This window comes from Limulus polyphemus, unplaced genomic scaffold (genome assembly GCF_000517525.1).
Source record: "Limulus polyphemus unplaced genomic scaffold, Limulus_polyphemus-2.1.2 Scaffold7969, whole genome shotgun sequence".
Taxonomy (NCBI): Eukaryota; Metazoa; Arthropoda; class Merostomata; order Xiphosura; family Limulidae; genus Limulus; species Limulus polyphemus.
The window spans coordinates 1-14,652 of record NW_013673579.1 but is presented as its reverse complement, the minus strand read 5'-3'; the positions used below and the strand labels follow the sequence as shown (position 1 = coordinate 14,652).

Here is a 14,652-nt window from a genome sequence, read left to right as displayed (position 1 = left end):
AATATTGTTTAGGAAGACTGCGAGCTACAAAAGTTATCTAACAATATTGTTTAGGAAGACTATGCGAGCTACAAAAGTTATTTAACAATATTGTTTAGGAAGACAATGCGAGCTACAAAAGTTATCTAACAGTATAGGTTAGGAAGAAATACATCTATTATTAGAAAAAACGTGTTCAACACTGTTAAAGAGTGCAGACAACAGAATAAATAAACAAAAAAATTACAAACGTACATATTTTGTACAAATATTGTAAATAATGACAAAAAAGGCATGGTTGCAAGTTTCTATTTCATTATTCGATATTTGTGAAAAAAAATAAAGTATTTATGACAAGAACATTATAGTTAATATTAAAATTATGTAACTGTCTACAAGATGTCACTGTGATAAGTAGACTTCTACACAAATGCCTGTTTTTACTTTATTTTAAACGTGAATAAATTAATACTGAACAATTAGTTACTGAAAACCAACTTTTTTTTAAAAAAAGTATGAAGCTGCTTGATATTTTATGTTATTTGGACAAAAAGAAACAAAAGATTTATTAAGACACACTCAGGCACTGTTTATGCATGGTTTATTAAACTAGTTAAGCTTTACAAAAATACCCATCACCCTAAGTCGGAAGGAGCTAGATAACAACTATACACGTGACTAGCTCTCTTAATCATTTTATTTTCAAACAGTTTAAAAACAACAACTTATGACTAGGAATAAGAAGTTAATTAACACGAGAAGATCAGATCTTCTCCTTCTCCCAACCTTAATTAGCAAGTGTGTGTGTGTGTGTGAGAAGATGAAGGACGGTCAAATGGATGGACAAAACGACTGGTCGACATAATTTTTAAAGCTTGCAGAGCAAAATGGAGAAAAGCGTGCACAATTAATAAAACCAAAAGAACAACACAAAGCTCCAGAAATCACCCCCACTCCCTCCCAAAGCTAACATAGCATAATATCAGACATAAACAGAATGACTTGGGAACTAATTTGATACAGAAAGATATCAGACAAACAAAATGGTTTCCAGAACAAAGCCGACATAGCATAATGTCGCACATAAACAGAATGATTTGTGGAATCTGTTTGATGTAGAAAGATATCAGACATAAACACAATTACTTTTGGTATTCTCTACTATCTATTTGTTTTAATTCTGACTTTAGCAAACTCAGAATGTATAAGCACGGAAATGGTTGGAAGATGTAAGGAAGTCGAAGTGTTAATAATACTACACTTAAAAAAAAAACACAAAAGGATAACTGAACAGTAATCTAACCAACTATATATCAATGACAAATAGAAATATTGGACAAAAACATGCTTCTTGTAGAAGTATCAAGATATCAAACTAGAAAACTTGAGTGTCATATTCAGTAAAAATACTGTTGTTCATTTTTTCGAGATGATTTGTTTACTGACAAAACAACATTTCTATTTACAAATATGTCAAAATAGTTACATATCATTGCATCAGTTCCAATATTTACTGTTCCAAATTTCACGAGTTTCCAGCCAAAAAAAAACAAGACACGTTCCTTTGTAATGAAAAAAAATAGATAATTTCAAGTATTTTGGTAACTTGGTCAACGATTATAGCTTTAATTAATTTTGTTTGGTAATATTCATTCAACCGAAATGAAAAAAGTAAACTTTTATCTTTGAGAGCACCAATGTTACTGAATGTGAATAGTTTATGGACAAATCTTTATGGATAACAGTAAACAAAAACTCCAAACATTACTTCAATAACGTGTCTGTGAAACCTCACAGTCTGTGTGTACGCTTATCCAACAATCTTCAATAAATTCGTGAATACCTACATAATTCTTAATACAATATTGTAATACCTTTAAATTCTAGATTTCTAGCATAATATGAACAAATTTCGCTTGGAGATTCTTAGATTGGAAATAACGTGTCTGTCGTATGAACGTTTGTATTTCAGTTTTAACAGCTTTAAAAACATTCTTGGTTTTAGTGACGGTTACTAAAAGATTTTGTGACACTAATTTAAGTTTCTTTATTACTTGCTTCGGAGAATGACAATTAGTAGAAGATCTGGATACATAGCGACATAGGTGATTTCACGTTTCAGTAATATTCCATGGAATTTCTCTATTAATTAAACAGTAGCGTGAAAATATATGTTATGTGCCAAGCACAAAGTTAAACTGCCCTCAACACAACTTAAATGTTGAAAGCACGTTAAAGACAAAAGCTGTAACACAATACTCCCTTCAGACTCTGCTGTAATGAGGACACAAGTTAGCCGAAGAGATGGACAGCACTGAATGAAACACAGATTGTTGTTTAACTAATGACATCTTGGATATATAACAGATATAAACAAAAACCTAGAAAAGAACTAGTCAGTTGAAAAAATACTTCTGCAAAACTGAAACCTAATAATGTAATAATAACTTTATTAAACCATTAGTTCACGTGGCAGACTTGAAACACCCCAAAACCTCATAACCCAAACTACTAAGAGTCCAAAAGGAACAATTCCATTATGTCAAAATTAGATATAAAAACCTCACAAAAAACAAAAGGCTTAGATTTCTAATTATGGGAAGCATACTAACCAAAAATGTCAAGAAGAACGAATGTTAACTGGCTCAATTAAACGTTTAAAAGGAAAAAAAAATTAAAAGCAGTGATGCTACAAATCTATGTAGCGACATATCCTGATGTAGTACTTGGTACTTAATGAACACATACATACCAATCTTGGATCACAGCACTAGCAAGATTTGTACCTCAGAGAAATCCACAATCAATACAAATCTTGGATCACAGCACTAGCAAGATTTGTACCTCAGAGAAATCCACAATCCATACCAATCTTGGATCATAGCACTAGCAAGATTTGTACCTCAGAGAAATCCACAACCCATACCAATATTGGATCACCAGCACTAGCAGAACAGGTACTGTGGGGAAGACCACATCCACCCCAAGCCATTCATGGATCTGAAGCACTAGAAGAATACCCACACTGTAAAGAAGACATCATCTATAAATACAAAGAAACCCTAGTCATTCTTGGAGCACCAGTACTAGCAGGATTTGTATGTGGAGAAGACTACAACTCATGACATTCATTGGATCACTGCGGAAACAGAACAAGTACTGTACGGAAAACAAAACATGAGACAGACATGGCTTAAATTCACTTGACTATTAAGACTGCTTTTAATGTTTTTAGAAGCTTATGTAGAAAGACCACCCAGTGGCAGTGTGTTTCAATAATTGCCATGCATGCAAAGTGTTTCAAAATGCATAGTGGGTTTGAAGAACACTTCTAGAACCATACAGATTAAAAACTCACATTAAAAATCCTTACTTTATGCTGTAAACACTACTTGATTGGCACAACAGTTGTTGTTTTTGACAATATTTCCATGACAGTAAGTATACAATAATTAAAAGAATAAATTAAACTTTGACTTAATAAACAAGGTACATTACAACCGTATATAGTAATCTTGTTTTGAGTGAGGCTTTAAACCACCCATTATGGGTGTTAGCAAACAGTACGAACATGAACAAAAATGGAACAAACCACACTAGAAATTTTACTTTGTCTGTGATATAGCACATTTCTTCAGGTTCTTTTTTTTTACAAATTTAAAAAGTCTGTACACACGTTCAGTTGAACCTGATGAGCATCAAGCTTTGATTTTTCTTTCCTTCCTAATAACACCGTTGAGAGGCTTTCCATTGCTCTTCAAACCCGGCCTTCTCCGAGAGTCAAACAATGTGTCTGACTCAGAGTCTGAAACCATGAGGCTACTGTTCTGTGACTTGCCTGAAATGGAAAAAAATATTTTTGTACAAAATATAAAATATCAAAAACATAAATTAATCTAAAATCAAAACTTAGAAAAAAATTAATCTGTTGTGACAACTAGAAAGAATAAAAGCATGAAATCTTCTATAGTTTGGTGTGGTAGCAGTACCTTGTCAGTACCACAACAGATAGTGAGTGGTAGCAGTACCTTGTCAGTACCACAACAGACAGTGACTGGTAGTAGTAGTACCTTATCTGTACCACAACAGACAGTGACTGGTAGCAGTACCTTGTCAGTACCACAACAGCCAGTGAGTGGTAATAGTACCTTGTCAGTACCACAACAGACAGTGAGTGGTAGCAGTACCTTGTCTGTACCACAACAGACAGTGACTGATAGCAGTACCTTGTCTGTACCACAACAGACAGTGACTGATAGCAGTACCTTGTCTGTACCACAACAGACAGTGACTGATAGCAGTACCTTGTCTGTACCACAACATACAGTGACTGGTAGTAGTACCTTGTCTGTACCACAACAGACAGTGACTGGTAATAGTACCCTGCATGTTAGATGTAGTGAGTTACTGCCACTACCACAACAGACAATGAGTGGTAATAGTACCTTGTCTCTACCACAACAGACAGTGACTGGTAATAGTACCCTGCATGTTAGATGTAGTGAGTTACTGCCACTACCACAACAGACAATGAGTGGTAATAGTACCTTGTCTCTACCACAACAGACAGTGAGTGGTAATAGTATCTTGTCTATACCACAACAGACAGTGAGTGGTAGCAGTACCTTGTTAGTACCACAACAGTTATGTCCAAAATAAAAACAATATTAAAACAACAGCCTTTAAATAAATATTGATAATTACTTTTGTAAAAAAGTAGTGAATACATAGCATCCTGTTGAGTTATAATCCAGGTTTTCCTTAGATAATTCAGTCACGAATAATGCAATTAATCAAGTCTACGTGAAGTCTCTCCTTTTCAAACTAAATAAATAAATAATTTGTTAAATAAAACTTTTAAATGGCTCATACAAGCAGTACAAAGTGGACAAAAGAGACCATTCAAAATAAATCTTCCAAGTGTATTTAGAACATTACTGTTTTATTTTTACCTCTAGGTATTCCATCTTTCTCCTTGTCGCTACCAATGTCTTCAAGAAGAGCATATCTGTGGCGTTTCTTCTGCTTTCGACACTTCACTCTGACAAAGAAAGAAAGTCTGGATAGTTACTGAATTCAAGCAAATGTTGTTGTTTTTTTTTTCACATAATGAATGAAAAGTATAACAATTAATAAAAGTACTTTATCTTTTTTTTTTTAGAAGGTGAGTCTGTGTGCCTGACTCAGGTAACAACACAACTTCATTAATTAATAAAAAAAACAAAAAGTGTTGAAATCTGAAAAACCATATCCCTGCATTAAAAAGTTCATCAGTAAATACAAAAGATAAAACATTCTTTCAGCTCATAAACATTTTCGTAGAATCTAAATTATAGATATGTTTTTTTCTTTGCAGGTTTGTGGTCTGTACATGAATGGACATGTACTAAGGAGATCTATGATTTGGATAAATTATAGCTAAATGTAATGAAAAAGATACCATTAATAAGACAGGCAAGAATTTGATAAGGATGAATACTTAAACACAAACAGTTCTTTCTCTTACATTAGAATTGTACAAAAATTTAATACACGGGCTATTGGAAAGTTGACAAAAACAGACACAACAGTATAACCAGTTCAAGAAAAAAGTTAGTTTGTTGGGTTCAGAATTTTCCCACATAAATCTATCTTCATACAGCCAACCCTTATTCTGAATAGATATAACACATGGAAAGGAGTTTATCAAAAGCACCCACCACCAACTCTTGGGTTACATAGTCTAATCAAATAGTGGGATTTGACTGTCACTCTTATGTATGTTTTAGCAACACCAGATTGCCAACTATGAACGTCAGATTCCCTGCCATGCTGATGACTAGGTCATACGTAGACCATATCCAAACTAAAAAAATATACTTACTTATCCTAGCAAGTTTTGTGTGGAATAATCCAACATTTTATGTCCAATGTAAACATGATTTACTCTTACACATTATTTAAATGTATATTTAAGGACTTGTAATTCCTTGAAATTATTAGTTAAAAAATAAACCGACTTAAAGAGCAACATATTCCAATAATTATAAAAATTATGCAAATTGTTTCCATGGTAACGATATGCAATATGATACGACAATTAGAACTTTGATTCCAGCAGGTGGCCAGAATAATAGAATTATAACAAACAATCAGGTTTAAAAATGAACAGCATACCTCATACAAAGGAAAATAATTCCCCAAATACTTCCAGCAACTGCCATTACTCCAACAAAAGAAATTATCACCACGTACAATATACTCCAATCTGTAATCATTAAAAGTTCATTATTTTGAGGCAACAAAAAATAAAAACTTGTTTTATTTAATATAGAACTTATTAAAATTAAAAGTTTCAATGTAGAGGTGAAACTAATAAACTCAACCTAAAATCATTTTATTTTGTGCTAAATAATCAAAATATCATAACATGAAAGTTTAACATCCACATTTTCTGTAAATACAACTTTCAGTAAGGGTTAAATGTAAAAATGGGGAAAAAAAAAAAGACATGAGAAGTATAATTAATAACTCTCACCTTATGTACACACGTTTTAAAGAGTAATTAAAGTAATGTTCTTTTAATAAAATATTCTAGTCCAGTTCAAAAGAACAAATTTAAACTATCTTTCTCAAGTACACCTTACAACAAAATTAGAAACTTTACACGAAATGAAGAGACTTTAATATACATAAACAAGATGCAAAAGTATAACATGTATTCTTGGTTCTACTAGAGTTTTTTCTCCAAATACATTTATGTCATAGATAATATACAGTACTTAGTTCGATCTGGAGTTTGGTTGATATATAATCTTGTAGATTACAAGTGCAAACTGTTATTTTATAAGTCAGTAATCTGAAAATTTAGTTGTTTTAACTTCTATAAGATAACAGAAAATTTTAAAAGTTAAACTTACTTTTGGTTAATGTTCGTTTAGATAACATATCTAAATATCAAGTTTGTGGGAAGATAACGTTCGTTTAGATAACATATCTAAATCTCAAGTTTGTGGGAAGATAACGTTTGTTTAGATAACATCTAAATCTCAAGTTTGTGGGAAGATAATGTTCGTTTAGATAACATATCTAAATCTCAAGATTGTGGGAAGATAACGTTCGTTTACATAACATATCTAAATCTAAAGTTTGTGGGAAGATAACGTCCATTCAGATAACATATGTAAATCTAAAGTTTGTGGGAAGATAACGTCCATTTAGATAACATATCTAACTCACGTTTTCTATAGAGGTTTTAGTTGAACTGATTTACAAACACTAAATTCCACTTAAACTCGAGAAGTTATATAACTAAAACTCATAAAAGTTTACTGATATCTTAAATATTTTTTTTATCTTCCCACAAACTTTAGATTTAGATATGTTATCTAAATGGACGTTATCTTCCCACAAACTTTAGATTTAGATATGTTATCTAAATGGACGTTATCTTCCCACAAACTTTAGATTTAGATATGTTATCTGAATGGACGTTATCTTCCCACAAACTTTAGATTTAGATATGTTATCTAAACGAACGTTATCTTCCCACAATCTTGAGATTTAGATGTTATCTAAACGAACATTATCTTCCCACAAACTTACCACAGTTACTTTCTCTATGTCCAAAGTAAAACTTGAAAATGTTCTGCATCCAAAATGCTTCACACACACAGAGCTTAGTATACGGGTCACAAGATCCGTGATTTGAGCATTCATTTTGGCACACTAAATACAAATATATCATTGGTATCTGTTATCGTGTATAAAAACACACAGTTTACAAGATAATTTTTACATCACTTTTATTAGCTCGAAGGATCTTGTCAGCTGTTCTAAATACAGAATTTTTAAACACTTACATCACATTTAACTTCATCTCACTTCAAGCTTTTCACTATTTGACATTATCTATACAGTGTTAGTTTCAGGTGACAAATATTGAACTTGTCATAATAACAAAACACTACTTCTAGTTGAATATTGGTAACATTCAATAATTCAATGCTTAAAGACATGTTATTTACAATATTTGACTAAATACCTACTTTTACGTGGATTAATGACTTGTGTATCTGTCAAAATGTTAATTGAGAATATCATCTAATTGTGCAGAGCTTCAATTTATCAGGAAAGATTGTGTTTGAGGCTTAGTTCAGCTCTAGTTTCTGTCCCCTTTTGAAATATTTCACCCATTAGAGTTTTGTTTTAGATGGAGAAACGTAACCGAGTTAGCAACTTTTTATACAAACTACTTAATAATGTATACACAATACAGAAAAGATATACTATATTTACATGTATCCACACCCATATTTGCACGTATCCACACCCATAGTTGCACGTATCCACACCCACACTTGCACGTATCCACACCCACACTTGCACGTATCCACACCCACACTTGCACGTATCCACACCCATACTTGCACGTATCCACACCCATACTTGCACATATCCACACCCATAGTTGCACATATCCACACCCACACTTGCAAGTATCCACACCCACACTTGCAAGTATCCACACCCATACTTGCACATATCCACACCCACACTTGCACGTATCCACACCCACACTTGCATGTGTCCACACCAATATTTGCAGTATCCACACCCATACTTGCACGTAACCACACCCATATTTGCACGTATCCACACCCACACTTGCATGTGTCCACACCAATATTTGCACGTATCCACACCCATATTTGCACATATTCACACCTATATATGCATGTATCCACACACGTTAGACTAAAATATAAGTTTTCACTTCACACTTTAGTTACGAATCAAACGGGTCATTCTACTATTTACAACAAACTAACATAATTCTAAATAACTGTAACAAAAACAAAGGATGTCTGGTCATATTTTTTAAGTGTTTCATACATGTATTTATATCTCAACAAATAGAAAGCTTCCAGCTGCATCATCTACCAAACCTGACAAAGCTAACTGAAGGTCTGAGTATGTAATGAACATTTGGTTGATAGAATCCTATTAAAATGAAAGAAATACAAACCTGTCACACCTGTAACACAGTAAGCCTATAGCTAACAGTTACAGTGATTGTAACACCTGTAACACAGTAAGTTCATAGCTAACAGTTACAGTGATTGTCACACCTGTAACACAGTAAGCCTATAGCTAACAGTTACAGTGATTGTAACACCTGTAACACAGTAAGCTTATAGCTAACAGTTACAGTGATTGTCACACCTGTAACACAGTAAGCCTATAGCTAACAGTTACAGTGATTGTCACACCTGTAACACAGTAAGCCTATAGCTAACAGTTACAGTGATTGTCACACCTGTAACACAGTAAGCCTATAGCTAACAGTTACAGTAATTGTAACACCTGTAACACAGTAAGTCTATACCTAACACTTACAGTGGATGTTACATCTGTAATGCAGTAAGTTTATAGCTAACAGTTACAGTGATTGTGTGTCACACCTGTAACACAGTAAGCCTGTAACTAACAGTTACAGTTATTGTCACACCTGTAACGCAGTAAACATATAACTAACAGTTAGAGTTACAAAAGTATGAAATAAGACAGTTGTACACAGCATGTTTCTTCTAAAAATACAGTCATGAATAGAGAAATAATCACACTGGATATACAGACTGGCACCTGTAAACATTAACTACAGACCTGGGGTGTCATGTAGACTAAACCTTACGTAACATAGCATATTAATGTATCAGTATTTATAAACTTTCCAAACTTTTTAGTGCAGGTTTTTACAAGTGGCTCAGCAGTAAGTCTGAAGGCTTAGAGCACTAAAATCTTGGTTTAGATACCAGTGGTGGCTACAGTGCAGATAGCCCATTGTATAGCTTTGCATTTAAACAAACAAAAATCATTTAAAAGTTCTAGATGAATAGGATGTGCCTAACATCAACATCCTCTTATCTAGCAACTGATACAAATATCTGTAGGCAGGCTCCACAGACCAAAACTTGTCTATTTAGCAACTGATACAAATATCTGTAGGCAGGCTCCACAGACCAAAACTTGTCTATTTAGCAACTGATACAAATATCTGTAGGCAGGCTCCACAGACCAAAACTTGTCTATTTAGCAACTGATACTAATATCTGTAGGCAGGCTCCACAGACCAAAACTTGTCTATTTAGCAACTGATACAAATATCTGTAGGCAGGCTCCACAGACCAAAACTTGTATATTTTTCACATCCAGTCTATTTGCTGGATAAATATTTAAGCTGGTTGAACTACACTAATCTTGACCTTAGAGATAGTCACAAATACATGTGTAGGCTCCACAGCCTGAAACTTGTCTATATTTCTGAAAACAGACTGATGAAGAGTTCCCGAGAGAGTGTTAATACAAAACCTCATGTGAACAAGATACCGAGCAGGCATAAGCTGAGACCCAGATTTGTGAACAGTCCTACTCTGAGCAGAAGCAGATGTTACACTAGAAGTAGGAGTAGATGTAAGGAGCATCAAAAACATTACACACGACTCTAGAATGAAAGGATGAAAAGCAAATCCAGATACTAAAATCCTAATTGATTCCTGCTAGCAAGCTTCCCTTGAAATGGAATCAAGTGAGAGATCGGGAAAAACAAAAAATTATGGGTTTCTTTTTTTTTGAAGTGATGGTAGAGAAAGGAAATATGTCAAACCAACCAATTCATAACATACAGTGGAGAAAACTATTAACAGTTTACAACAAAATGGAACACAAAAGAATACAAAATGATGAGGTGAGAGAAATAAAATTCATGTATGGAAATCATCTCATAAGCACCCTCAGACAAACAGAAACAGGTTCAATGTTAAAAACATACCTAAGAGAAATAGAAATTGAGACCAGCGGAAGTGTTCAGAATTAGGGCTAGAACTGTAGCAGATAAAACCAGCTCTGCAGGTACTGAAAGCAATGAAAACTGAACAAAATTGGCCATCGTCAAATGAGGACAAATTATGAGTGGTAAACAAATGACGTGTCTACATATACATGCATACACATCAGTATACAATGGCAGGAAATGGACTACTGATGTTAAAATTGTATTGATGTTGTCCAACTGCACGCTACAGATAGATTGTGTAAGGTAATGTCCAACACACAAACTCATGTAGTTGTACTCGTGATAGACAATAAAGAAATTTAACTAATGGTAGAAAGGCAGAGCTTATGTAAGATTCAATGATGCCAATCACGTGGAAGGTGGGAGAGTGGAGCATTGTGGGTAATCACGTATATGGTGCGCAAGTACGTAAATAAAATTTGAAATGTTGAGTCAAATTTAGTTGACAAGTTCAAATTGAAGAAGGAAAGACTTTCAGTGTTTCAGAGGTAATCTTCCTGATTTGAAGTTTAGATTAATATATAGTTTATACTATATAGTGATTAACTCAGTAAATATTTTAACTGTTGTTATTGATTGTAACTAATGTGTAATACACGATCACTTCACACAGAGAAAATAAGGCACTCGACAGCCGTATTCAACCCTAATTGTGGGAAATGCTATAGAAGAGATCACAGTATACTATCATTAGATAAAGGTAAAACCAACAAAAACAAAATTAGTAAAAACAACTGATCAGCTAACCAAAGTACTACATATAGGCAGAACTTCATGACAAACCTACAGAACGTTTACTTACTCGTACAAAATAAAGGTAACCAAAATATTACATGACAACAGATTTTGGTAAGAAAACTAAAGACTGTAAATACCTTGGTTAGAAAACCAGAAGATATGATACATACCAACTGTGTCTAGAGACAAAATATCCAAGTTGAGTAAACTACTATCAGTCAGTAGCTTTCTCTTCAAGGATTTAACTACATCTATTCCTTTCACCGAAGTGACGGTTTCTCCCGGTTGAGTTCTTTCTGCTATGAAGATAAGCCTCACCCTAATGGAGAAAGGAGTATTTAGAACAAATGTGAGCCTGTTGAGAAAAACAGAGTCAAGTAGACAGTATTTTTATTGTTTATTGAAAGAAATGCACTGGAATGGTAATTGTAGAAAACATGACATAAAAAATATACAAACTGATGCATGAACAGAATAAAAACTGAAATCAAGTTGACATTAAAAAATATACAAACTGATGCATGAACAGAATAAAGAGTGAAATCAAGTTGACATTAAAAAATATACAAACTGATGCATGAACAGAAAAATAGACTGAAATCAAGTTGACATTAAAAATATACAAACTGATGCATGAACAGAATAAAGACTGAAATCAAGTTGACATTAAAAAATATACAAACTGATGCATGAACAGAATAAAGACTGAAATCAAGTGACTTTAATTTTTTTTTTACTTAAACAAAACAGTAAATGCATATCTAAATGACCAATGAAAGAACAGAAAGCACAAAATAACGTGTCTATGGAAAATGTAGCAAGAAAAATAAGTAACTGATATGAAATGACAGAATACCAAAGATACCAGCGACAATAGAATAAAAAAAAGATATGTAAGAAAATGAAAAAAAAAAAAAAAAATTAAAATAAATGACCAATGACAAGAGTAGCAAGAAATGAGATGTGTAAGTTAAACTGAGTTCAGTATAAAAGAAAATATGTAAACTAATGAATATTAAGAGAACATAAAGTAAGAGAGACCTGAAAAATATCCTTACAGATAACAGAAAGAATACATATGTAAACTCTAACAAACAGATAATTTGCTGATTTAATAAAGAGAATATACAGATAAAATCATCAGCTGTGTTAGATGTTACTAACAATAGGAACAAGTTCAGCTTAACCATTAAGAAAATATATAAACAAACACTGAAAAGACACATGTTTTATGAAATGTAAACTTTAGACAAGTTATGTTTCTAGTTGATGTATTACCATTTCTTGCAAAATATTAGTGTTAGAACAGTAGCAACATCTGTTTTTTAATACCCACCTGCGGGTCTGTCTATCAGCATCCAAGCTGAGGACGTGGATTTTACAATCTCCAAGTGAATGAAGAAGTAGCTCCAGCTGTTTAATAAGTGTATCCTGAAATAAACAGAAGTTAAAAAAATATGATTTCATTTTTCTGTATCATTTATGTATAAGAAGGTTATTTGCACATTTCTTAATTACATTGACATTCCTATTGTCTTAAAAAGGGCAAATTACAAAAAAATTTATACTATAAGATTAGAATCTCATTTTATTCATTTGGTACACTGATGTCATCTGTTGTTGTGTTTGGTACACTACCGTCATTGGTTGTTGTGTTTGGTACACAAACATCATTGGTTGTTGTGTTTGGTACACTACTGTCATTGGTTGTTGTGTTTGGTACACAAACGTCATTGGTTGTTGTGTTTGGTACACTACCGTCATTGGTTGTTGTGTTTGGTACACTACCGTCATTTCTTGTTGTGTTTGGTACACAAACATCATTGGTTGTTGTGTTTGGTACACAAACATCATTGGTTGTTGTGTTTGGTACACTGATGTCATCTGTTGTTGTGTTTGGTACACTAACGTCATTGGTTGTTGTGTTTGGTACACTAACGTCATTGGTTGTTGTGTTTGGTACACTAACATCATTTCTTGTTGTGTTTGGTACACTAACGTCATTGGTTGTTGTGTTTGGTACACTAACGTCATTGGTTGTTGTGTTTGGTACACTAACATCATTTCTTGTTGTGTTTGGTACACTAACATCATTTCTTGTTGAGTTTGGTACACTAACGTCATTGGTTGTTGTGTTTGGTACACTAACGTCATTGGTTGTTGTGTTTGGTACACTAACGTCATTGGTTATTGTGTTTGGTACACTAACGTCATTGGTTGTTGTGTTTGGTACACTAACGTCATTGGTTGTTGTGTTTGGTACACTAACGTCATTGGTTGTTGTGTTTGGTACACTACTGTCATTGGTTGTTGTGTTTGGTACACAAGCATCATTTCTTGTTGTGTGTGGTACACTAACCTCTTTATTTATACACCATTTTGTTACACTAATATTTCATTCTGTATACAGTACACTAACCTCATATCATGCTATATTCAATGTACTAATCTCACTTCATCCTTTCCTCGGCATATTTACCTCATTTTATGCTGTGTTCAGTATACTGACATAACTTCAAGCTATATTTAGTAGATTAACGTGATTTCATGTTTTATTTGGTAAACTAACTGGATTTCACACTGTATCTGATACAATAATGTCATTTCATGACTAACATACATTACATTTGATACATTAATATTATTTCATGACTAACATATGCTACATTTGATACATTAATATTATTTCATGCCTAACATATGCTACATTTGATACATTAATATTATTTCATGCCTAACGTACAATACATTTAATACATTAATATTATTTCATGACTAACATACAGTGTATTTGATACATTAATATTATTTCATGACTAACATACGCTACATTTGATACATTAATATTATTTCATGCCTAACATACGCTACATTTGATACATTAATATTATTTCATGCCTAACAGACGCTACATTTGATACATTAATATTATTTCATGCGTAACATATGCTACATTCTATACATTAATATTATTTCATGCCTAACATACGCTACATTTGATACATTAATATTATTTCATGACTAACATATGCTACATTTGATACATTAATATTATTTCATGACTAACATATGCTACATTTGATACATTAATATTATTTCAT

General features: G+C 33.0%; 1 protein-coding gene across 1 annotated transcript; it reads right to left on the bottom strand.

Annotated features, from left to right (window-relative positions):
- Window positions 1-563: 563 nt before the first annotated feature.
- On the bottom strand, window positions 564-13,018 carry LOC106475014 (dyslexia-associated protein KIAA0319-like). Its single transcript, XM_022379237.1, has 6 exons — window positions 12,888-13,018; window positions 11,722-11,870; window positions 7,564-7,686; window positions 6,136-6,226; window positions 4,932-5,020; window positions 564-3,817 (listed from the first exon to the last, which is right to left on the bottom strand). The coding sequence occupies exons 1-6, from the start codon at window positions 13,016-13,018 to the stop codon at window positions 3,678-3,680; spliced, it is 723 nt and encodes a 240-aa protein (XP_022234945.1). The 3' UTR covers window positions 564-3,677.
- Between the last annotated feature and the right edge of the window lie 1,634 nt (window positions 13,019-14,652).